Below are 24,469 nucleotides of genomic sequence, written 5' to 3' on the forward strand. Positions count from 1 at the left end.
GGCAAAAACCACAAAAAAAATTCACAGGCAATCTCTGGGGCCCCTTTTAACTTCTAGGGCCACCTCAGTCCCAATTCTGTCACCATATGTAGGAGGACGTGCGCAGAGTTATGCAATGGAGACTTTTTAAGGTGAAATTAAATAAGGCTTTTATTGCGCCTGTTTCTTTAACATAAGAAAATCATCCAAACATATTCAAATAAGGGGTCAAACAAAGCTTCTGTTCCACTTGGCAGTATTTCTAGTGGAACCTATGCAGTCCACAACTCCCTTTAGATTAGCATGTCTCCCAGCCCCAAACATATATCTTGATATGTGCAGATATACAAAAAGTCTTAGAAAGGAAAGACGTATCTGTTTCTTGTAGGGGAAGGATTCTTTGTTCTTGTGGTGTCCACAGCTTTGGGCGATAAGGCAAATGTCAGGATCCAGGTTTAGAAGCACTTTCCCCTGTGTCTTGCTGGCAGCCTCTTATGGTAGGCTCAAGACGTCTGTCCCTATGGTCAGTGCTACAACTTGTGAAACTCAGGAACAATCTCTCACTTCCTGTCTCAAAGGCAGGCTTTTCTACCAAACCTAATCCACCAGGTGGTGTAGGTTAATTGACTACCAGGAGTTAACCACCACACTGCTGGATTAAAGGCACATTTCCTGAACAGGGATAAATCCCCTGTTACACATGCATTATATTTTATGATTTTTTTTATATAAGCATGTTATGTAGATATTATTTCTAAATGTCATAGCATGTTTTTTAGTATCCTGTGTTTTGCCAAGATATTTTGTAGTTCAGTTTGTGTTTTGCAGCTATAGTCAATTAGCGAAGAGGGACTATTTAAATCTGGACTGCACTGTGAGTAGCTAAAACCCCTAAGGAAGTGACCCTGAGAGGTCACGAAATGCGTAGGGTGGAGCTAATCTACTGAGCAATGCACAGACGTAAACAAATTTGGAAGCTGTAACAAGCCAGTGACATCATCCATGAGAGCCATGAGAGACGTTTAGGTTCTGGAGCAAGTGTGAGTGTGACCAGAGGTATCATCCTGGTCTTAATAGGACACTGACATTGATGCCAGTCTTGAGTGCCTGCGCAGGCAGCGGACGGCAATTTATACGGGGACGCATTACCCAGCCAAACTGTAAGTGTGTAATTGGCTGGACATGCTTACTAAACTGTGTTTTTAAAGTTACTCTATTGCATTTTTTTACCTTCTTTAAGTTGATCACGGAGTTACCATTGAAGCACTGTAGCAATTGCTATCACCTATATTCAAGTCTTAAATGTTCCTCCATCAACATTATCTTAGTGTGAGCAAATTCCAGTAAGAGCCAATAGGATTTTAAGGTGTTTGAATGTTATTGTGCTATGTGTGCGTTTCTGTGTCTATTTTACAGCTACATCTAAGACCGCGATTATAGTGAGCGTGGCGGTGCGTGCAATTTCGCACACTGTATGAACAAAGTGCAGCAGCTCTATCGGGCCGGCCATAGTGCACGCGAGCACAATGAAGAGCGACCGTGTGGCATATTCTTAAAAAGACAATTTATTTTGTACTTTCGCGCGACGGCCACGTCACGTGAGCGGTTCAGCCAATGAGGACGAACCAGCCTGGTGACGCGTCCGCCACGCCTCCATCTAAAGTGCACGCATTGCTCTTGGTGACAGGTGCGCGTGATGCCATGCACTCCATCACACGCCTACTATAAATGCAGCCTTAGAAGCAGTAATAGCTGCTAATTCCTTGAGCATTTAAGGACAATTACAGTCAAGGATTATCCTAATCATCAAACTTCCAGAAGGGTTGTTTGTCGTCAAGGAGGACGTCTTTATTGCAAAGTACTTTATGAAATGTTAAAATGTTGCAAATTACTGTAATATTCAAAATAAGGAACAAAATCCGTATCCGTTAAGGCTCAAGCAGTCCAATGTGGAAGCTTTGGTGTCGTTTTTAATATGTTTATTGTTTTAGCAGCTTTGATACATCTCTAATTGAAACATATTTTGGAAATATTTCTGCTTACCATAGCAAAATCTCAGCATCGTGATAACCAATGGGATGGACTGGAATCTTAGGGAGTCCTACACCATCCTGCAGGGCATATCGATATGTGTATTCTGAGAAAACACAGTCACCATTATATTATTTTATTGTACGTAAGCATCAGAAAAAAGGTGACACATCAATCTAGGACCTCTTATGATGTGTCTAAAAAAATTGGGCAGTTTTTTGCATCAACAGACCCAAACATTATTAGATTAGAGAGAAGAAATACCATTGAGACCAAAGGGGATAATAATAATAATAATAATAATAATAATAATAATAATAATAATAATAAAAAATGTATTTTCCATTTTTTTAAGATCTTAATATGTTTACATTTTACATTTTTCAATGTATAATTATAGTAGTAGTACTTCCGTTTTATTTCCTTTAAAAGTTATGCACATGTGTATTTTAGGATTATAATGGCATGTGAGTCACAATGCGTATAACATTCACATAATCATATCATCATATAACGAAAATAAAATAATGGTTTGAGGTTTATGCTGAATATAATATCCAATCTATGGGAAATTCAATAAAAATAATTTACTGTAGGATTTATTTATTTAAATTTGGTCTTGGTTTATTTATTTTTTAAATAAACCAAACTCAGATACTCAATAGATATAGTAAATAGAGGACCCACATAGTAATTTAAGAAGCCTTACTGAAATAATCATGCAGATTTATTCTTCAGCATGAAACTCACCTTTCGCTGGATAACCTGGAGTTAGAGGGTCTCCTGCACCATTGAGATTAAGGACATTTCCACGCTGGACTCCACCACCCGGGAGGTTCCAACCATCGGGATAGGGCTTCACACCAGGAGCACAGTAATCAGCTGGATCCGAATACAGGATAATTCCTTTGGCACCAGCTTTTTGCGCATTGTTAACCTGATAAGTAATATTGCTGTTATACAGTATATTCATAAATCTCTACATGTTCAGTATAATGGGGAATGAAAAATAAGCACAGGGCAGATTTGTGCAAAGATAGTATTTTCATAAAAATGTAGTGATTTTTGTGCAAGATATGAAGAAAAATAAGAGGGACTTTTTTCCTGAACACAATGTGTGTATGCATGTATGCATGTACAGTATGTATATAATCAAAAACAAATACCTGATACCGTTATGTGGCTAACGAAATGCTTTTATTTGTGCGAGCTTTCGAGATACACTGATCGCCCGAAGAAGAGATCAGTGTATCTCGAAAGCTCGCACAAATAAAAGCATTTAGTTAGCCACATAACGGTATTGAGTATTTGTTTTGATTATTAAGCTCGACTAACACGGTACAGATAGTGATCTCATCTCTAGCCCTTGTTGATCCACATCTGCATGAAGGCAATCATGCAACATGTTGCAACTTTATGCAACATTACCTACCTCTGTGATAATGAACATGCTAGTTATCTCAACTCTGTTCTTTCTTGTGGCCTCATGGAAATGTTACTCTCTCTATCCAATACAAAACCCTCCCTCTTGGTCCACACCCAATATCACCATACACTCTGGATTAATCAAAAGCCTTGCACTATCTACTGAATGTTGTGAAGAACTCTGAAAACCAGCACACCCAACACTACTCATCCCAATGGCAAACAACACAAATTTAAAACTTGCAACATACTCACATTTCTATTTATACTGTTACTCTCTTTAGTGGGTGATATTGAACATAACCCAGGCCCTCCCTTTTCAACTCTATCCCATACCCCTGGCAATACCCCCTTTAAATTACAAAAAGGTCTATATGTCACCCATTTAAATATATGGAGCCTGCTGCCCAAACTGGGAGAACTAAGGCCATGGTGCCTTATGCATAAATCCAAACTCATCATTATCACAGAAACAAGGCTAACTCCTAAAACCCTTGATGCAACTATCGCCATTCATGGATTCTCCATTTCTAGGAAAGACAGGTTAAAGAGAGGAGGAGGGTTGTTATTTTATATTGCAAACACCTTATAATGTATGCTCCTAAATTGCCCCCCAAGCCCTCCCTCCTTTTGAAATCCTACTTGGCAAAATCTGCCTCCCCATTTCTAAGCCTGTTCTTATTGCTGGCATCTACCGGCCACTACTATTCCTGACTGTTATCACCCAGTTTCTTGGTTAATGTCCTCTCAGAACGAAAAGAGTGAGCTGCTAGTTCTTGGGGATTTCAACTACAATTGGCTCGACCCTAAAAACAAGAAAATCCAGATACAACTCAAGTGACGTAACTTAATGCAACTAATTTCCCAACCCACACAGACAAACCTGAAATCATTCCTTGCTAGACTGGACTCTCTCCTCTAGTCCCAACAGAATCCAATCCCCTGGCATCCTACCTGAAATTGTCAGTGACCATGCAATAGTGTACTGTGTAAGGAAAATGAGATCATCCCAATCAAACCCTAAAGTTCTCCTCACAAGAACATTTAGAAACTTTTAATCCACAACAGTTTCTGGCTGATCTTATCAGCTGCACTTTGTACAGAATTGACTTAATCCCCGACCCTGATTCCGCACTCGACTATTTCCAATCTGAGTTCTTAAAACTGTGTGAAACCCATTCTCCACTACGCAGAATATGAGTACGGGGGGGCCCACCTTCCATGGGTTACAACTGACCTTATAGCGCTCTACCATCTTAGTGATGCCTTGCGGAAAAGCTACAAAGTAACTGGCCCTACTAAGGATCTTAATAACTACAGATGCCTGCAGAATATGTGCACAAATGGCAAACAAGGCACGAAAAAACACAATATTACGCTGACAATATTCATCAGAATACATCAAATCCAGCTAACTTCTGGAATTTTATCAACAGTATATTCCAACCTTCAAGCCATCAACAACCATGTAATACCATTAAGGAAGATATTACCCTGACAAATCCCACTGACATTGCAATTGCATTCAATGAACACTTTGTGGGGTGTGCTACTAATTTATTAGTGAAACGCAACCTGAACTACATATGTGAACCTCATTCTGGGAGAACCTCTATAGCAGGCCTGCAAAACACGTAAAGTGAGAAGGGCTGAACTGCTCCAGGGAAAAAAATTTGGGCTGCACGGGTAAAATCATCATCATCATCATCATCATCATCATCATCATCATCATCATCATCATCATCATCATCATCACCATCTCTCCTCCAGCACCTATCATCATCATCATCATCATCTCTCCCCCAGCACCCTTCATTATCATCCTCATATCTCCCCCAGAACCCCTCACTATCAACCTTTGCGATACTCCCCATCTATCTCTCATACCCCCATCTCTCCCCCTCACCCACACACATAATACTCCCCCTCCACATAAAACACACAATAACCCCCTGCACACCACACACATCCCACCCCCCTGCACCTCACATCATTCTCCCCCCCTGCACCTCACATCACTCTCTCTCCTGCATCTCACATCACTCCCTCCCCCTGCAACTCACATCACTCTCCCCCCGCCCTGCAACTCACACCACTCTCCCCCCACCCTGCAACTCACACCACTCTCCCCCCTCACAAGGAAAACAGAGTCGGGCCCCACAGCCCATTTCAGCAGCCCCAACAGCAGCCCCCCACAGCCCATATTAGCAGCCCCCCACAACCCATATTAGCAGCCCCCCACAGCCCATATCAGCAGCCCCCAGTTCATTTCAGCAGCCCCTCACAGTAGCCCCCCACAGCCCATATCAGCAGCCCCCAGCCCATTTCAGCAGCCCCCAGTTCATTTCAGCAGCCCCCCACAGTAGCCCCCCACATCCCATATCAGCAGCCCCCCCAGCCCATTCCATTTCAGCAGGCCCCCCAGCCCATTCCATTTCAGCAGCCCCCCCATATGTCAGCAGCCTCCACCCCCTCCCATGTCAGCAGCCCCCCATCCCCTCCCATGTCAGCAGCCCCGCACCCATGTCAGCATCCCTCCTCCCCCCTCCCATGTCAGCAGCCCCCCACCCATGTCTGCAGCCCCCCACCCCCCTCCCATGTCTGCAGCCCCCCAACCCCTCCCATGTCAGCAGCCCCTCACCCCCCTTCCATGTCAGCAGCCCCCCACCCCCTCCCATGTCAGCAGCCCCCCACCCAAGTCAGCAGCCCCCCACCCACCTGCCATGTCAGCAGCCCCCACCCCCCTCCCATGTCAGCAGTCCCCCACCCATGTCAGAAGCCCCCCACCCCCTCCCATGTCAGCAGCCCTCCACCCATGTCAGCAGCCCCTCACCCCACTCCCATGTCAGCAGCCCCCCACCCTCATCCCATGTCAGGAGCCCCCCTCCCCCTCCCATGTCAGCAGCCACCCACCCCCCTCCCATGTCAGCAGCCACCCACCCCCCTCCCATGTCAGCAGCCCCCACCCCCCTCCCATGTCAGCAGCCCCCCTCCCATGTCAGCAGCCCCTCTCCCAAGTCAGCAGCCCCCCTCCCATGTCAGCAGCCCCCCACCCCCATGCTTACATGGTGATGGTGATGGCGGCGGCAGGGAAGCATGAGGGAAGCGCGAGGGATGTGCACTCTAGCAGCAGACCCGGAAGTTCCGGGTCGCGCTACACTGCTAGAGTGCGTCCCAGTGCTGGAGGAGGGAGGAGGGAGGTTAGGGGAGAGCGCTCACTACTGGAGCACGTCCTTCTTTCCCAACCAGGGAAGGGGGTTGAAGAAGGGGGGGTTTAGGTGGGTCCGTCGCGGGCCGCACAGGGTGCCCCGGCGGGCCGCATGCGGCTCGTGGGCCGTATGCGGCCCGCGGGCCGTATATTGTGCAGCCCTGCTCTATAGCCTCACCCTCTCCCAACACTGCCCACAGTTTTCAATTCTCCCAGTATCTGAAGAGGAGATTACACAAGCACTCCTCAAATTAAAACTAAGCAGCCAATGTGGACCTGACACTGCAATCTAAGTTCCTACGACATGATGCCCCAGCCATTGCCAAACCACTTGCTTCCCTAATCAACTCTATCTTGTCTTCAGGCCATATCCCTAAGACCTGGAAAACTGCCAGAGTTGTCAAAGTGGGGTCAAAAACGCTGTCTAAAACTACAGGCCAATCTCTCTTCTTCCAATACTATCCAAAGTCATGAAAAATGTGTTCAGTCCCAATTAAGTGATTACTACAGTATACCAAGACAAATTTCCTTAGCCAATTCCATTCTGGCTTTCGCCCCAAACACTCCACGGTAACTACCCTCCTAAAAGCTTGCAATGAAATCCAGTATGGAATGGAACAACTTACTGGTGCAATATTCCTAGATTTTGCAAAGGCTTTTGATACTGTTGATCATATTATCTTGCTAAACAAACTCCAGTGCTCTGGAATAGGGAAGCATGCTTCAAACTGCTTTCATTCCCACCTATCAGATAGATCTCAACATGTGTCTATCTCGGGCACTAACTCCAAACCCTTGGATATCACCTGTGGTGTCCCGCAAGGCTCTGTTCTGGAGCTCCTACTCTTCTCAGTGTTCATTAATGATCTTCCTACAGCTTGTAAGGGAGCTTCAATACACATGTATATGGATGACACAATCTTATATGCACACAGTCCTAACCTCTCTGACCTTGGACACGTATCTGACGTTTTTAGACTTGAAAATTGGATTTCCCAAAACAAACTATTTCTAAACAATGACAAGATAAGACTAACAATGGTATTTGGGACCAAGGCTAAATTTCTAAAGCTTCCAATGAAGGAGCTACAGATCAGAACCAACTCTACTACTATCCTAGCCCTTGTTACTAGTTTAAAATATTTGGGCATATGGTATGGCTCCCATTTAACATTTGGGTTGCCCATTGATACCCTGACATCTAAAACCTATGCCAAACTAGGTGTACTATATAGGAACAAATCCTCCCTAAGTCTGCTGGTCAGAAAGCGCATCACACAGCAGATGCTGATGTCAATTATAGACTATGGGGACATAGTATATGGCACGGCACCCCAAACTCACCTTGGCAAACTTGATACCCTCTACAACAGAGGTGCGCAAACTGAGGGGCGCTCCCTCGAGCGGGGGCATAAGATTTTTTTGGGGGTACGGGCGGTTGCAGAGGTCCCGTGCAAGACCTCTGCAACCTCTACTTATCAAGGTTCAGCCGGCTTCAGAATGCGTGACCATGGCAACGCGGCGTCAAATGACACCGCGGGGTCATGTGACGTCACACCACCCAGCTGCGTAATTTGACGCCTCAGTGAGGTAAGTGGGGGGGGGGGGCACGACAATGGAGGAGAGCAGACAGGGGGGCGAGCAAGAAAAGTTTGCGCACCCTTGCTCTACAACTCAATATGCCGCTTTGTCCCCCAATGCAATTACAACACACATCACTGCAAAATGCTCAAAGAACTAGCTTGGTCATCAATTGAGTCTAGGCGCAAAGTTCATCTCTCCTGTCTTGCCTTCAAATACTTTCTGGGCAAGCTGCCCGCCTATCTGAACAAGCTCCTCTCCCCTACCACATGCAGCACTTATCATCTGAGATGTGACTCCAAAAGACTGTTCATGGTACCAAGGTTCGACAAAGTATCTGGCCGCTCCTCCTTTTCTTACTGTGCACCCCAAAACTGGAACATCCTACCAGAGACTCTCACATCCACCACCAGTTTAAGTTCTTTCAAAACTAAAGCTGTCTCACATTTTAATCTGGTCTGTAACGGTTATATACTCCTATAATATATATTATCTTTAACTGTGCGTGCAATGTCTTGTATATAATGTACTGTATAACCCTTTTCACTAATTGTAACTATGTATTTGGAATCATGTATTTGTCATTATAACTCTGTGCCCAGGACATACTTGAAAACGAGAGGTAACTCTCAATGTATTACTTCCTGGTAAAACGTATGTATAAATAAATAAATAAATCTGTTTCATTGCTGTTGGGAAGAGCGTGGGGCCTCTGTAAGCATCATACCAATACTTTGGGGGTGCAAATGCACCCTTGCACCCTCCCTGTAGCGGTACTACTGTGGTCAGTGCGAATTTAGAAAGCAGTAAGAAAAGTTACAAGAGTCCCAATTGATTCTGTTTGAACAGTAGAAATGGAAGTGCATATATATCTATGTAGCTGGGTTCCCCCCTCGTCTCCACTCATCCCCGGGCAGGTAGTGCGTCCAGTTGCGGGGGCCGAGCAGGAGAGTGTGCTATGGGTGCCGGGCAGTAGCGGCGACCGCATCGCCGAGGGCACCAGCGGGTCCCTCAGTAGGGCGTCGCCATCTTAGATTGAGCGCGCATGCGCAGTAAGGTTTTGTTGCAGTGGCCATTACAGGAAGCTCGCGCATGCGCAGTGTTAAGTGTGCGAAGCAGGGCCAATGGGAGAAGGCTCTAAGCAGGGACTACAAGTCCCATGAACCTTTAGGATGACCACCTGATGCCAGGGAACCAATAGGGTGTTAGGATCCTCCTAGGATGGGAAATAGGAAGCTGTCACTGAGCCCACACTAGTCAGTCAGCAACCAGGAAGAGCTAGGGGTAGGAGGTGAATGCAGCGGTCTGTGACCCACTGCATTAGGCCAGCAGCCCCGATAGGCCCCAGATAGGCCCTGAGACACTGTGTGGTTTGTGTTGTGCTTCAGGGACAGGCCCTAGGTTAGGGACCCTGCCCCTTAGTGTATACACAGTACAGTAAGGGACACAGCGGACGCTGCGCTTTCCACCAAGAGGCTTGGGATCAGGCCTACTCCGCAGAGAGAGCGGGACTATTCTCATGGTGGACTGCCCTGACAGATCATCACGCTGGTGGAACCGAACGTCGACCAGGAGGTAGTCAGATCCTTTGTGAAGATCTTTTAACGCCCAGGTGCCGTCGCACTGGGCAGGTATCATTACACATGTACACCAACTGAGTATTCACACATAGTGGCAGCGCTGACCATAGGACAAGGGTTATACTGTGGACACGGTGGTGGGAAGAGGTTACACTTTCTTGAGGTGGGAGTGTTTTACTGTTGGGAACTTAAAGAGTATAAGCGATACATATGTAGAGTAAAGGTTATTCTTACTTTATCATACCAATTATGTGTTATTAGGTTGTGTCCTGTGAGGGGTCCCTCCCGCTCTGTCGGGATCCCTCTCAGGTGGAGGCGTTGCACCACGAGATTGCGAATATATATATATATATATATATATATATATATATATATACACCCCAGACTCTCAGTGCGGAGGCTTAGGCTCCTTCAAGCCATCCAGGTACATACAGCAGTAGTAGCTTCTGTGTTCACAGGGAAATAGTGCTACATCTAATAACGTGAACAATCTGATTTGCTACAGTATGCTAAACGTTCTGACCTTTTTTGTTTCAAAATGACTGTATTATAACCATTTCACCATCAAATGGAGACAAGAATATCCCAGTATATATTACCTTATTTCCTCTGAAAATTCTTCCATATCTGGCAATGACAATCTTCCCAGTGCAGTTGATGCTCAGATTCCGTTCCAGGTAGTGAAAGTCCTCTGTTCGAGCATAATTCACATACAGAAGCTCTCCCTGAAACAGAGACCCGCAACTTTAAAGACAATTATATCATGTAAGGGTTTCTTTTCACCGTGAGTATTATTTAATGTTTAACAGTGTAACTAAATGATATACTGCTTTCATTAAAAAAAAAATCTTATGTTCATACAATTATTTACACAATCAGGTCCTTCCTATGCATCTTTTACATGCCTTCTTAACACTATAAAGGCGTGTGGTTCTGTTAAGAGAAATAGAATGGTGGAAAATGCTGGTGGTGGAATAGGAAACATTGTACGGATTAAAAAGGTGAATACTGTTAAACAAAAATGACTGTGACTATGAGAAAAGGTGAAAGGAGTCTAGTATGTGGTATATGTGGTTTTGGGAAAATGTTGTTTGGGGTAGGAATTTTGCCGATTAGGCTAATTAGGTCAGCAGACCTTATGTAGTGGAAACGTGGGTAAGGAACATATCCATCTGGGGCTTCATATATGGAAGTGATCTTCTAAAGGTGATGGTTTTTTTGGGTCACCTGGTTTGAGTGGCAGTTAAGTATTGAGGGCTCAAGTTGGGGTAACCAAATATAATATGTATGGCTATATGCTGATGCACAGGACAATATGGCTTGGTTCTCAGGTTTTCTGTTAATATTTGATGCTACAGTATATAGTATTTATAGGTAAATGAAGCTGAGACTGCGTACTTCCTTTGGTTGTCCTGTGTGTCATTTGTTGGAGAAGGGGACTATTAAATTAAAGAGTTAATTAAAATGTGTTTAAGTCAAGAAGATGAAGAGAACAGGAAGGAAGTAAAGAGGAAGAGAGCATGTGAAGGTTGATATTGAAGCAATATGCAAGACAACTGTAGTCTAACACGTTGCGTCAAAACATTTCCTAACAATGTTTCTACGCCTTGTTTACCTCAGGAATCCCTTGTGCTGAATATGCGTTATATGGTGGGACTATGTCTGTAATATTTTCATATCCTGGTGGAGACGGTTCCGACAACGAGGTATTGTAAACCTAAATAAAATAATGACAACGGGAAAAATTCATAATTAAGCTTTATATCTCCATTTATTTTATTTTTTTAACTAAAACCAGTGTCTAGTGTGTATGGTAGCATTTACGCTTGCTACAAAAGTTGAGTAAAGCAGTATGAGCCAAGAAATAAACAACTTAGAAATTAATTATGTAGTAAAATACATTCTAGTGAGACATATTATTCAGTGCAAATAATCCACCGTTTTAAACAGGTGCCAGTCATGAGCAGATATTTAAACTTTTGAAATACATTCTGACACCCAATATTACAGGTGCCAATTTTTTATTTTTATAGAAGAAAGTAAGGTTGGCACTCACCAGCATCAGGATCAATGTGGTTATTTATTAACAATCAATGTTTTGGTCACATATTTACACCTTCATTGAACCTATCATGAACCTTAATTGTCTTTATAAACGTCCAAATAACCAAAGATCCAAATACTGTATGTAATTAAAATGTTGATTGTTAAGTACATTTATCATGATCCACATAGTGCCGGCTTCATTTCCATCTATCAGATACTGTACCTTCTTTGGACTTTGAACTGAACACCTATGGCAGTTAACCCACAAATCATCAGTGTCCTATACAATTAATTTTAACTAATTTTTAGTTGCCAGTTTGCTGTGAATACTGCTTTAAAACCGACATATGACCAACTATATATATATATATATATATATATATATATATATATATATATATATATATATATATATATATATATATATATATATATATATATATATATATATATATATATATATATATGCAAATATAGCTGTATGCTCATCTGCATGTCTTAGGCAGGTCTGCAACCCCACCTTTCCCCATTATCACCCAGCATACAGCACTTCCACTGCAGCAAGGGATTCTGGGAAATGACATGCAAGTGAGCACACAGTGTCACTTTTTGCCTCAATAACCATTTTTAACATGGTTCCCTATAGGCTTAAGCTTGCTGCATGGTCACAGCTTTGAGCACAGCCAGGGTTAAGGTGCATACCCAGAAAACCACCCACAGACAGCTGTTTCGACCTTGATGGGTCTCATCAGTGTGGGGTTGATTTTACTGGGAATGCAAGAGAGGCTTATGGGATAGGCTAAACCATAATACTGAGTTAAGTTATGGTGAGTAAAAAAAGTGACAAAAACCCTCCACAGGAAAGCAAATATGCAAATATAGCTGTATGCTCATCTGCATGTCTTAGGCAGGTCTGCAACCCCACCTTTCCCCATTATCACCCAGCATACAGCACTTCCACTGCAGCAAGGGATTCTGGGAAATGTTAAAAATGGTTATTGAGGCAAAAAGTGACACTGTGTGCTCATTTGCATGTCATTTCCCAAAATCCCTTGCTGCAGTGGAAGTGCTGTATGCTGGGTGATAATGGGGAAAGGTGGGGTTGCAGACCTGCCTAAGACATGCAGATGAGCATACAGCTATATTTGCATATTTGCTTTCCTGTGGAGGGTTTTTGTCACTTTTTTTACTCACCATAACTTAACTCAGTATTATATATATATATCTATATATATATATATCTATATATATATATCTATATATATATATCTATATATATATATCTATATCTATATCTATATCTATATATCTATATCTATATCTATATCTATATCTATATCTATATATATATGTGTAACCCTCTTTCCTGTTGACTAGACAGGCTACTGATGCTGTATATACCTGCTCGCTCACCGAGATCTGAGCCTCCGCTAACTGGGAGCCTGGGGCAACAATAGTAAATGGCAGCGCCTCCACTTGCCCAGGATCCCTTAGATATGAGATTCCCCGGGACAAGAACAATAATACAAACCACAAGTATATGTAACAGTTTACTATATATATATACGTTGGGCCTAATAACACATATGCATGAAATAACATTAGCGAACATACACACTTATGGCAGTTATAACCTTGAATGACATATACACATATAAGAATGATATAGCTGTATACCAGTAGTTCAGAGTGCACCCACTGTGCAAGTGTCCCTTCCCCCCCACCGTGTGCACCCCACACCGTGTCCAATGTACTGGACCAGTCACTTGGTTACTTAACCTTTAGTGTCCCCAAGAAACACACCCCCCAAGGTGGGATCAGCGCCTGTAGGTACCGGTGTTGGTGCACTCTATAATAATACCTGCCGGGCGCTCCAGCACCCGGTCGCTGATACTTCAAAAAGGATTCGCAGATCCAGCGTCGTCTTTCACGAGTAGTTCCTCACTGTCAGGGAGGTCTCTCACGAGGCTTGACTCCACAATGCAGTCTGATCCCAAACTACAGATCACCTTGTAGCTCAGGAAGATGCTGTGTTCCTGACTGCTACTATCAGTAAATGGTAAAGTCCCTATCTAGGGCTGTTCCCTGCAGTACCACAAGCTGGGGGTGACTCAGGGCCTGCACTGGGGCCTAGGGGAATATTCTGGTCTATGCAGTGGGTCACTGACCCCCTGCACTATGCACCTCCATTCCCCTTGCCTCCCAGCACCAACTGTCACCAACTGCCGGTTTTCTCCAGCGTGCGGAATTTTTCAGAATCAGAGAGCAGAGAGTTCTGACAACCCCATTGACTGCTGTGACCACCTGGTATCCCAACTCCCTGAGGCTCATGGGACTTGTAGTCCCACACAGAGCCTTCCCTGGTAATGGCCGCCGCTAGGGATGCTCCTATCTAAAATGTCCGCCTCTCCTGTATCACTGCGCATGCGCAACTCTATCTGTAGGGGCTGCCGCAACTATCGCGCTACTGCGCATGCACGAATCGCGCATAACATGGTGGCGCCCTGAGCCAATTCTTCCGGAAGTCCCCGGTGCCGCGGCCGCCCCGGCAGCTCCCACTAGCACCAGGGTAAGAACGGGTGGTACCTGGCTACACACACACATACATATATATATATATATATATATATATATATATATATATATATATATACTTGCCCGATTTTGTGATGTCAAGCTTTATATCTGATTATATGCACGGTTTTAAGGCTGTACGATTTTGATAAAACTCTTTATTACAATAATAAAGTGCATCTACTGTATCAACCGTTTTATCTGAGCAGTGATTTATTACAAGTCACATTTTGCAAGGATTGAATAAGAAAAAAAGGTGGCATTCTTTCAAGAAATAAACATATTAAAAAGATCTATTCGTGGTCATGCTAATATTTGCTCCGATGTTAATCTTAACATGCCCTTTCCGTATATTTTCAAACTGTTGCCATGATATATACAAGGCTGAAAACAGTTTGGGATGGAATCTGATGACATATCAAGCCTGAAAATGATTGTCTAGTCTTAGTAATCTAAATGGCAAGAGAGAAATACAGCATGAAACCATTGATTGATTGATTGATTGATTGATTCAAGATGTGATGTCTAAATAAACAAAGAAAAATAGAAAAACTGTATTATTTAGTATGTGTAGCCAGGTTCCCCCTTGCGCACCACCCCCTCCTTCTGCTATGCGAGCGCGCGTTGTTAGTTGTTAGAGTGAGTTCCTGTTGCTGTGCTGCCTCTGTCAGTAAGAGGCACCTGGAGGTCTGCAACATTGTTGCGGTAGTCTGAGGCAGTGCTGTGAGTCTGGCAGCACAAAGCAGACAGAGAAAAGCAGTTGGTGACTGGAGCTGCTAAGGGAAGGAGGTAGGGTGCAGGGGTCTGTGACTCTCTGCACTAGGCCAGCAAGTCCCCTAGGCCCCAGATAGCCCTGAGTCATCCCAGCTGAGTATTGTAGGGACAGGCCCTAGGTTAGGGACCCTGCCCCATTATATATTTGCTAGGAGTGTATCACGGACATTGCTCGGATTGCTAAGAGGGAGCTGGACTATCTCCACGGAGGCCCAGCTAGCGTGACTGCGGCCTACTGGCAGCAGACAGACCCTAACTAAGGTAGAGACGGTACGGAGCTGTACGGTGATATTATCCGCGCTGGAATTCACCCCACGCATAGGAGGATATCCCGGTGGATCCAACCCCAGTGATATAGCGGCACCCGTGGCTGGAGCCCGGGCAGGTAACCCACAACTCACGTGCACCAACAAGGCCTATCACCAGACATAGTGGCTGCGCAGTCACACACACACATTGGTATATGACTTGGGAGTGCGAGACATTGGGTTGGGGTTACTGGACACAGGGTGGGATCACTCTTTGGGAGGTAGCGTCCGCTGTGACGCCCAGAGGTGGTAGCGTCCGCCGCGATGCCTAGAGGTGGTAGCGTCCGCCGTGACGCCTAGAGGTGGTAGCGTCCGCCGTGACACCTAGAGGTGGTAGCGTCCGCCGTGACGCCTAGAAGTGTTAGCGCCCGCTGTGGTGCAAATTAGCGTAAGCGTCCTGCATGGCGCAGTAAGTGTCTCCTCCAGGAAGGGACACAGGTTATGCAAACTGTTGTGGTTATATGTTGTGTTGCGGAATAAGTAAAGTCCCATATATATATTTTGTGTGTGAGTATTGATTGTCCTGCGAGGAACTACTCCCCCTCTGGTGGGAGCCATCGCAGGTGGAGGCGCTGCATCGTTATACGTAAGTTGTCCACAGTAATATTACCCCAGGTTCCCCGTGGCGGAAGCTCAGCCCTCCTGTGAGCCAACAGGTTATGCACCACAATTAGTAACCATGTATGTTTCCTGCCCCCACACCGTGTGATCTGCGATTGGGTGGGGGAAACCCCGTTACATTTTGGAGGCGCTGCTGAGATCTTAGACCTGGGGTGCCCTATTCAAAACAGATCAGCATCATGGTAATTCCCTCCCGTCAAGAGGTCCACGCGTGGGCCACCACCGTCCGTGAACCACCTAGACACGTTGTCGCCATAGGGAACGTCCCGGCGTTAGTAGCGGAAACTGACGTCCGGAACTCTCTGAGCAAGCTCTTAGGGCTAGATAGAGTATGGTACCGTGGCAGGGTGTTCGACTCTACTTATGATTTGAGTGCCCTACTATTCACCGTCGGGCGGGACATAGGCCCTGAAGCGGCCCCGAATATTCTAGTAGCCCCCGAGTGCCCACCAGAAGGATACCCCCTTATATACTCGGACTTACCAGTAATAAGGGAAATGTTCTCGCTTAGAGCCCCTCCTCAAGATCCAGACGAACCGTCCACCAGTACCTGGACACCACGTACCCCCGTGTCCAGTACCCCAAACCGGGTTGACCGTCCCCAACCCAAAGTCTCCTTTACCCCAAGCGCCCTCCCGGAAGCCAGTAGTTGGGCTGACTGCCCCCCCTCTCCACCCGACACCGTACCCTGCGAGGTAAACTCCCGGCCTATCAGGGAGAGAGCAACGAACGAAGGTTCCATAATGGGGGTGACGTTACCCCAATTCGTAGAAGCCCTCACTGTGGCATCCCAGTCTCAAAGCTACCGGAAGCTTAAGGCCTTCTCTGGAATACTTCCAATACCCCAGGGAGAGGAAGGAATAGACCTTTGGAGGGAGAATGCAGTAAAAGTAGTAGAGGAATGGTCGTGCACTGACACGGTAAAGCGGCAGCGTATCATGGAATGCCTCAGACCCCCTGCGTCCACTATGTTGACCATCCACAGGGACCAACACCCAGAGTTGACAGCGTTGGAAATGGTGGCGTTCCTGTTAGAAGCATACGGGCTAGCAGAAGACGAAGGAGCGCTCTGGACGAAGTACTTCCATCTTTATCAGAAGGAAGGGGAAGACTTGTCGGCTTTTATCCACCGTCTACAGCTGGTCCTCGGGATTCTACTCAATCGTAAGCTGGTCTCCGCCTCTGGGATGGATGAAGCTCTCCATAAGCAGTATCTGCGGGGATCATGCCCCACACACCCCATAGCCAACATGCTCCGCAGCAAGATAATGGACGGGGGCCCCTACAAGTTCACCGAGTTGCTGCGGCAAGTGAAACTACAGGAGGCTCATGTTATGCTACACTCAACCGCTACACCTAAGAGCCCCTCTGCATCCAAAGGAAAGGGCTCTACGGAAAAGAAGGAAGAGTCTGCTGCCTTGTCCAAGGGGTACAAACCAAGACCCCCCGACCGACCACCTTCCCCGTCCACGAGTCGCTCGGAAAGCCGCCCGGTTGTATGCTATAACTGCGGTAAGAAGGGTCACGTCCTCCGTAACTGCCCAGAAAGAGAAGGTCATCCTGAGGAACACCCTTCCGATAGAGGGAAATCAGCCCGATCTATGGTCTGTAGTGTACCTATGGCAGAAGCTGACCTCGAACTCCCTCATTCTGGAACCCCGGATGCCCCTGCTGACGCTGGCCCCAGTGATGACGCCTCACCCGGTGAAGCTTGCAGTCAAGTGGGCCCTGCGGCCATCGTGCCCGTGGTACTAGAAGGGATATACGCCTCGGCCCTATTGGACACAGGGTCACAAGTAACCATAATATATCGCAAGTTCTATGATCAGCACCTTCAACACTGCCCCCTGAGGCCGGCCGAACATATGAAGGTTAGGGGGTTAAGTAATGAAGACTACCCCATCGATGGGATTGTAAGGGTCCAGCTGGACATACTCCAACTAAACACCGGCAAGAAGCACCCCATGCAGGTAGCGGCCATGGTATGCCCGGAGCCCCAAGACCATTGCAAGTACCCAATCATCTTGGGAACCAATGCGGACATAGTGCAAGCTATAATCCGAGCCTACTTGAAAGAGACCAACGAGTTGCCGCTGGCTGATTCGCTCCTAGACCCCATCTTACGAGAAGAGTGCCACCGGGTATATGCCTTGGAGCGTCATGGGGACCTCTACAATTGTCAACGAGGACTGACGACCATATTACCAGGGGGAGTGCAAAAGATGGCCGTCTGGTGTTGTTATCCCGACCGAGACAAGAACGACCAACTGTTCTCGCTGGAGATTGAGCCTGAAGAAGAAGAGGTTCAGCGAGGGTATAGAGTACTACCCGAAGTGAGGGAATGGACGGCTAAGATCCCTATTCGAACCCACGTGTATGTGCAGAACCTCTCCCCCTATCCGATGGAGTTTGATGTCGACCAGAAGTTGGGATGCATATATCCGGTCAGCCCGGTGGGAGCCACGCCTCAGGTGAAGGCGGCGGCCGCGCATGAGCGGGTAGTCGATCTGGACTTCAACTTCGGCGAGTCGACGCTGTCCACAGAGTGGAAAGAACGGTTGACCACCCAGCTGCTGCAACGACGACATGTGTTCTCCACGAGCGAGATGGATGTGGGGTGCAGCCGCAGTGCCCAACATACCATTCGAATGAGTGATGCCACTCCGTTCCGGGAACGTTCTCGTCGCATCGCCCCTCGGGATGTGGACGATGTGAGGAACGCCATACAAGACATGGAAACCGCTGGGATTGTGACGGAATCACGAGGACCTTACGCGTCGCCCATAGTGGTGGTGCGGAAAAAGAACGGGTCCGTACGACTGTGTATCGACTATCGAACACTGAACAATCGCACGATCCCGGATCAATACAACCTTCCGCGCATTGAAGAGATCCTGAATGCGCTGAATGGAAGTCACTGGTTTAGCGTGCTCAATCTCCGATCAGGGTACTATCAGGTGCCCATGACTGCGGAAGACCAGGAGAAAACAGCTTTCGTCTGCCCCCTGGGATTCTATCAATTCACCCGTATGCCCCAAGGTATATGTGGGGCGCCTGCTACGTTCCAAAGGTTGATGGAAAAGACTATCGGGGACATGATTCCCCGGGAGTGTCTGGTGTACCTGGATGATATCATCGTCTTCGGAAGGACTCTGGAAGAGCACGAAGAGCGATTGTTTAAGGTGATCGACCGTCTGGGGAACGAAGGTTTGAAATTATCCCTAGACAAGTGCCGATTTTGCCATACCTCGGTGACCTACGTGGGGCACATAGTGTCCGCCAAAGGGATCGCCACCGACCCTGCCAAGGTAGAGGCCGTAGTGAACTGGCCTCGCCCAGAGAACGTCACAGAGCTGCGATCCTTCCTGGGGTTCTGTGGGTATTACCGCCGCTTCGTGGAAGGATACTCGAGCAAGGCTAAACCCCTGAACAATCTGTTGAAAATATACCCTTCAGAGACCGGGAAGAAGGCTGTATCGGCCCGCCAACCGTTCGGTGACAAATGGACTTCGGAGTGTGAGCAGGCCTTCCTGAAACTGAAGAAGTGTCTGACCGAAGCGCCCGTACTTGCTTATGCGGATCCCGAGCAGCCATACGTCCTGCATGTGGATGCCAGTCTAAATGGACTAGGCGCCGTCCTGCACCAGAAGCACCCTGAGGTTCTGCGGCCTGTAGCTTACGTCAGCCGCAGCTTGACACCCAGTGAGCAGAGATACCCCGTCCACAAGTTGGAGTTTCTGGCTCTCAAGTGGGCTATCACCGAGAAGCTCCACGATTACCTGTACGGTGTCACCTTCGAGGTAAGGACGGATAACAATCCCCTCACGTACATCAATACGTCGGCCAAATTAGATGCAGCAGGCCACCGATGGCAGGCCGCCCTCAGTAACTACCGCTTCTCCTTGAAGTATAAGCCGGGACCATTGAATATTGGGGCGGACGCCCTCTCCCGAAGGCCAGGACTACTCGCTACCCCAGATGATGAGGAATGGGAAGAACTTCCTGGCCCCGGAGTGCGGGCTATGTGTAAAATTACGAGTGGCCGATTCCTTGGGATGCCAGTCGCAGGCTGTCCCCACCGCCTACTGCGACCCAAAAGGGATGCACCTCACGCACGACAAGGTGTTCCGGTGGAAAGATCTGGTAGACTACCAAATACGAGATCCCGTCGCTAGTATCATCCGGCACGCCGTTGAAAAGAGGAACCCAGCCCTTCTGAAACGTGCGCCCAATGACTTGGTGGCCTTGCTCATGCGAGAATGGGACAAATTTGAAATAGACAATTGCTTGCTCTATCGGGTGGTGCAATACCACAACCACCCGGATAGGAGACAACTAGTCCTCCCTAAGAACTTACAATACCTGGTGTTGAAGTCCCTACATGATGATCATGGACATCTTGGTATAGACAAGACTTTTGGGTTAGTCAGAGATCGCTTTTTCTGGCCCAAGATGCGAGAAGCCGTTGAACACCACTGTCGCCGCTGTACTCGGTGTATTCAGCGCAAGACCCTACCTACTCGAGCCGCCCCCATGGGTCATCTAAAAAGTTCTGGTCCTATGGACCTCGTGTGTATGGACTTTCTGTGTATTGAGCCTGATAGCCGGGGAATATGCAACGTGCTAGTCATCACAGACCATTACACTCGGTATGCTCAAGCCTTCCCTACTAAAGACCAGAAAGCCATCACCGTGGCGAAGATATTATGGGAAAAGTATTTCGTACATTACGGCCTTCCTAACCGCCTTCACTCTGACCAAGGAAGGGATTTCGAGAGTACCTTGATCCGGGAACTGCTCAAAATGTTGAACATTGCCAAATCCCGAACGACCCCGTATCACCCCGAAGGGGATGCGTTACCCGAACGTTTTAATCGGACCTTACTAGATATGCTCGGAACACTACAGAGTGCTCAGAAATCGGAGTGGAGTCGACACGTGGAAGCCTTGGTACATGCATACAATTGCACCAGACACGAGTCAACTGGGTTCTCCCCATACTTCCTCATGTTCGGGGGAGAGGCGAGGTTGCCAGTGGATGTGCGTCTTAGAGTCTCAACGGATGGGGTACATAATGCTACCCACTTCAAATATGTGCAACGACTCAAAGACAGCTTGCAGCAGGCCTATCAACAAGCAGAAAAGTCCACAGCTAAGCTGAATGCAGGTAACAAACGGCGATATGATCATAAGGTCAAATATCGGGAACTTTGTCCTGGGGATGCTGTGTTGCTTCGCAATCTCGGAGTCCCGGGAAAACACAAATTGGCTGACCGATGGAGAGACGGAGTGTATGAAATTGAATCCCAGATGCCTGGCCTCCCGGTCTATCGCATCAAAGACACTGATGGCCGGGTAAAGGTATGGCACCGTAATCATCTCCTTCCCATCCCACAAGTGGAAGATGAAGAGGCAGAGATACTGGCCACACCACTCAACGGTGAGCTCGACGTATCAGGGTTGGGTCAAGAGACTGTCGATAACGAGACCCACCCTGAAACTCTGCAAGATCCTATGGAAGAACCCTCTCAAAGGGACTTCCCCCCAGAGGGGGCATCTCCCGGAGGAGCTACGGGTAAAGGGCCCCGTAGGCCAACGCCTACTAAGGTGGCACCAACAGGCCAGCCTTTGGATCCACAGAGCCCAAGCTTTGTGCCTAACAGAGACTGTACAGAGACAATTCTCCCCTCAAGGGAAGAGGCCGAGCCTCAGGACAATGTGTACTACTCCCCCGAGGGAGTCGCAGAAGAACAACTCCGTCGGAGCCAACGAATCCGGTACCCTCCAACTCTGGTCACCTACGATCAAATGGGGGAACCCCATTATGAGGCTCAGCAGTGTTCTCGGAGCAAGATCCAATCTGTGATTGTGATGCTCACAGAATTGTGCAATATTGTTTAGAGTTGGGCATGTGCTAAGTTATATGATCTGATGCATTTTTATTATATAATTTCTGTACGGGTTGAGTTATTTATCCCAAGCGGGGACGTTGATGGTTTCACCAGGGGGAGGATGTAGCCAGGTTCCCCCTTGCGCACCACCCCCTCCTTCTGGTATGCGAGCGAGCGCGCGTTGTTAGTTGTTAGAGTGAGTTCCTGTTGCTGTGCTGCCTCTGTCAGTAAGAGGCACCTGGAGGTCTGCAACATTGTTGCGGTAGTCTGAGGCAGTGCTGTGAGTCTGGCAGCACAAAGCAGACAGAGAAAAGCAGTTGGTGACTGGAGCTGCTAGGGGAAGGAGGTAGGGTGCAGGGGTCTGTGACTCTCTGCACTAGGCCAGCAAGTCCCCTAGGCCCCAGATAGCCCTGAGTCATCCCAGCTGAGTATTGTAGGGACAGGCCCTAGGTTAGGGACCCTGCCCCATTATATATTTGCTAGGAGTGTATCACGGACATTGCTCGGATTGCTAAGAGGGAGCTGGACTATCTCCACGGAGGCCCAGCTAGCGTGACTGCGGCCTACTGGCAGCAGACAGACCCTAACTAAGGTAGAGACGGTGCGGAGCTGTACGGTGATATTATCCGCGCTGGAATTCACCCCACGCGTAGGAGGATATCCCGGTGGATCCAACCCCAGTGATATAGCGGCACCCGTGGCTGGAGCCCGGGAAGGTAACCCACAACTCACGTGCACCAACAAGGCCTATCACCAGACATAGTGGCTGCGCAGTCACACACACACATTGGTATATGACTTGGGAGTGCGAGACATTGGGTTGGGGTTACTGGACACAGGGTGGGATCACTCTTTGAGAGGTAGCGTCCGCTGTGACGCCTAGAGGTGGTAGCGTCCGCCGTGACGCCTAGAGGTGGTAGCGTCCGCCGCGACGCCTAGAGGTGGTAGCGTCCGCCGTGACGCCTAGAGGTGGTAGCGTCCGCCGTGACGCCTAGAGGTGGTAGCGTCCGCCGTGACGCCTAGAAGTGTTAGCGCCCGCTGTGGTGCAAATTAGCGTAAGCGTCCTGCATGGTGCAGTAAGTGTCTCCTCCAGGAAGGGACACAGGTTATGCAAACTGTTGTGGTTATATGTTGTGTTGCGGAATAAGTAAAGTCCCATATATATATTTTGTGTGTGAGTATTGATTGTCCTGCGAGGAACTACTCCCCCTCTGGTGGGAGCCATCGCAGGTGGAGGCGCTGCATCGTTATACGTAAGTTGTCCACAGTAATATTACCCCAGGTTCCCCGTGGCGGAAGCTCAGCCCTCCTGTGAGCCAACAGGTTATGCACCACAATTAGTAACCATGTATGTTTCCTGCCCCCACACCGTGTGATCTGCGATTGGGTGGGGGAAACCCCGTTACATATGTATAAAATATTTTACCAGGAAGTAATACATTGAGCGTTACCTCTTATTTTCAAGTATGTCCTGGGCACAAAGTTATGACGATACGTTGTTAAATTAAATGAACAGAGGTCACACATTACATTTAAAGACATTGCATGGACTGTCCTGTACGGCAGGGGTGAGCAAACTTTTTATGCCGAGCCCCCCTTTTCATCCATAAAATTTCTCGGGCCCCCCCTGCCTGATGTAATCAAAATCACATGAAAAAAAAAAAAAGCCCTTTATTAAACGGTAACAATATAAATCCAAATATGTTTAAATACTTACATATTTCAACAGCTCGCGCTTGCAAAATTAGGCTGCGTCCCCGCTGCCGCTGAGAGCGGTGACATCACCAACTCTCCAAGCATGAGCACAGGGTGGCCTGCATACTTTTGCAAGTGTGGATCGGGGCTATTTGTGTGTGTGTCTGTGTGTGTATTGACTGCTGCTGAGCGCACATCAAAGTCAATTTTGTTTGTCTCCCCAAGCGCCAAGCTTGGGAGAGCGTACGTGCACAAAGGCAATCCTTTGGGGGGGCATTCATCCAACTCTTTGCTACCTCCCTTCCCTCTCCCTGCTCCTCCCCGTACCTCCGAAGCCCCTGCGCGTGCGCTCACACACCATCACGTTGCAGCCACCTGCACTATCCTGTTCAGCCACCCGCACACATCTTCGGCTGCCCGCCCGTGCACATCTTCTTGGCCGCCCCTCGCGCACCGCGTCTGCCGGCCCGCGCACCCAGTTTTCGTCGCACGCCGCCTGCGCCTCCCTAAATAATCATTGCCCCCCTAATTTGCGCACCACTGCATTACCACACACACTCTCTCTATCAATCAATCACCACATACACACACTCACCACATACACTCAATCAATTACCACACTCACACACCACATACACTCAATCAATCACCACACATACACACTCAATCCCCCCCCCCCACACACACACACACCACACTCAATCCCCACACACACACACACTCAATCCCCACACACACACTCAATCCCCACACACA

The 24,469-nt window shown here is 47.5% G+C and overlaps 1 protein-coding gene across 3 annotated transcripts in view; it reads right to left on the reverse strand.

Annotated features, from left to right (window-relative positions):
- LOC142490359 (glutamate carboxypeptidase 2-like) overlaps nt 1–24,469 on the reverse strand; it is a 123,567-nt gene that overhangs the window by 83,492 nt on the left and 15,606 nt on the right. For all 3 annotated transcript variants that reach the window (XM_075592550.1, XM_075592546.1, XM_075592547.1), the window contains exons 4-7: nt 11,420–11,521; nt 10,404–10,529; nt 2,761–2,947; nt 2,023–2,116 (exon numbers count right to left, since the gene is read on the reverse strand). In XM_075592550.1, coding sequence (XP_075448665.1) covers nt 2,023–2,116; nt 2,761–2,947; nt 10,404–10,529; nt 11,420–11,521 — 509 coding nt within the window. The remainder of the gene's footprint in view (nt 1–2,022; nt 2,117–2,760; nt 2,948–10,403; nt 10,530–11,419; nt 11,522–24,469) is intronic.

Source organism: Ascaphus truei, chromosome 3, assembly GCF_040206685.1.
Source record: "Ascaphus truei isolate aAscTru1 chromosome 3, aAscTru1.hap1, whole genome shotgun sequence".
NCBI lineage: Eukaryota > Metazoa > Chordata > Amphibia > Anura > Ascaphidae > Ascaphus > Ascaphus truei.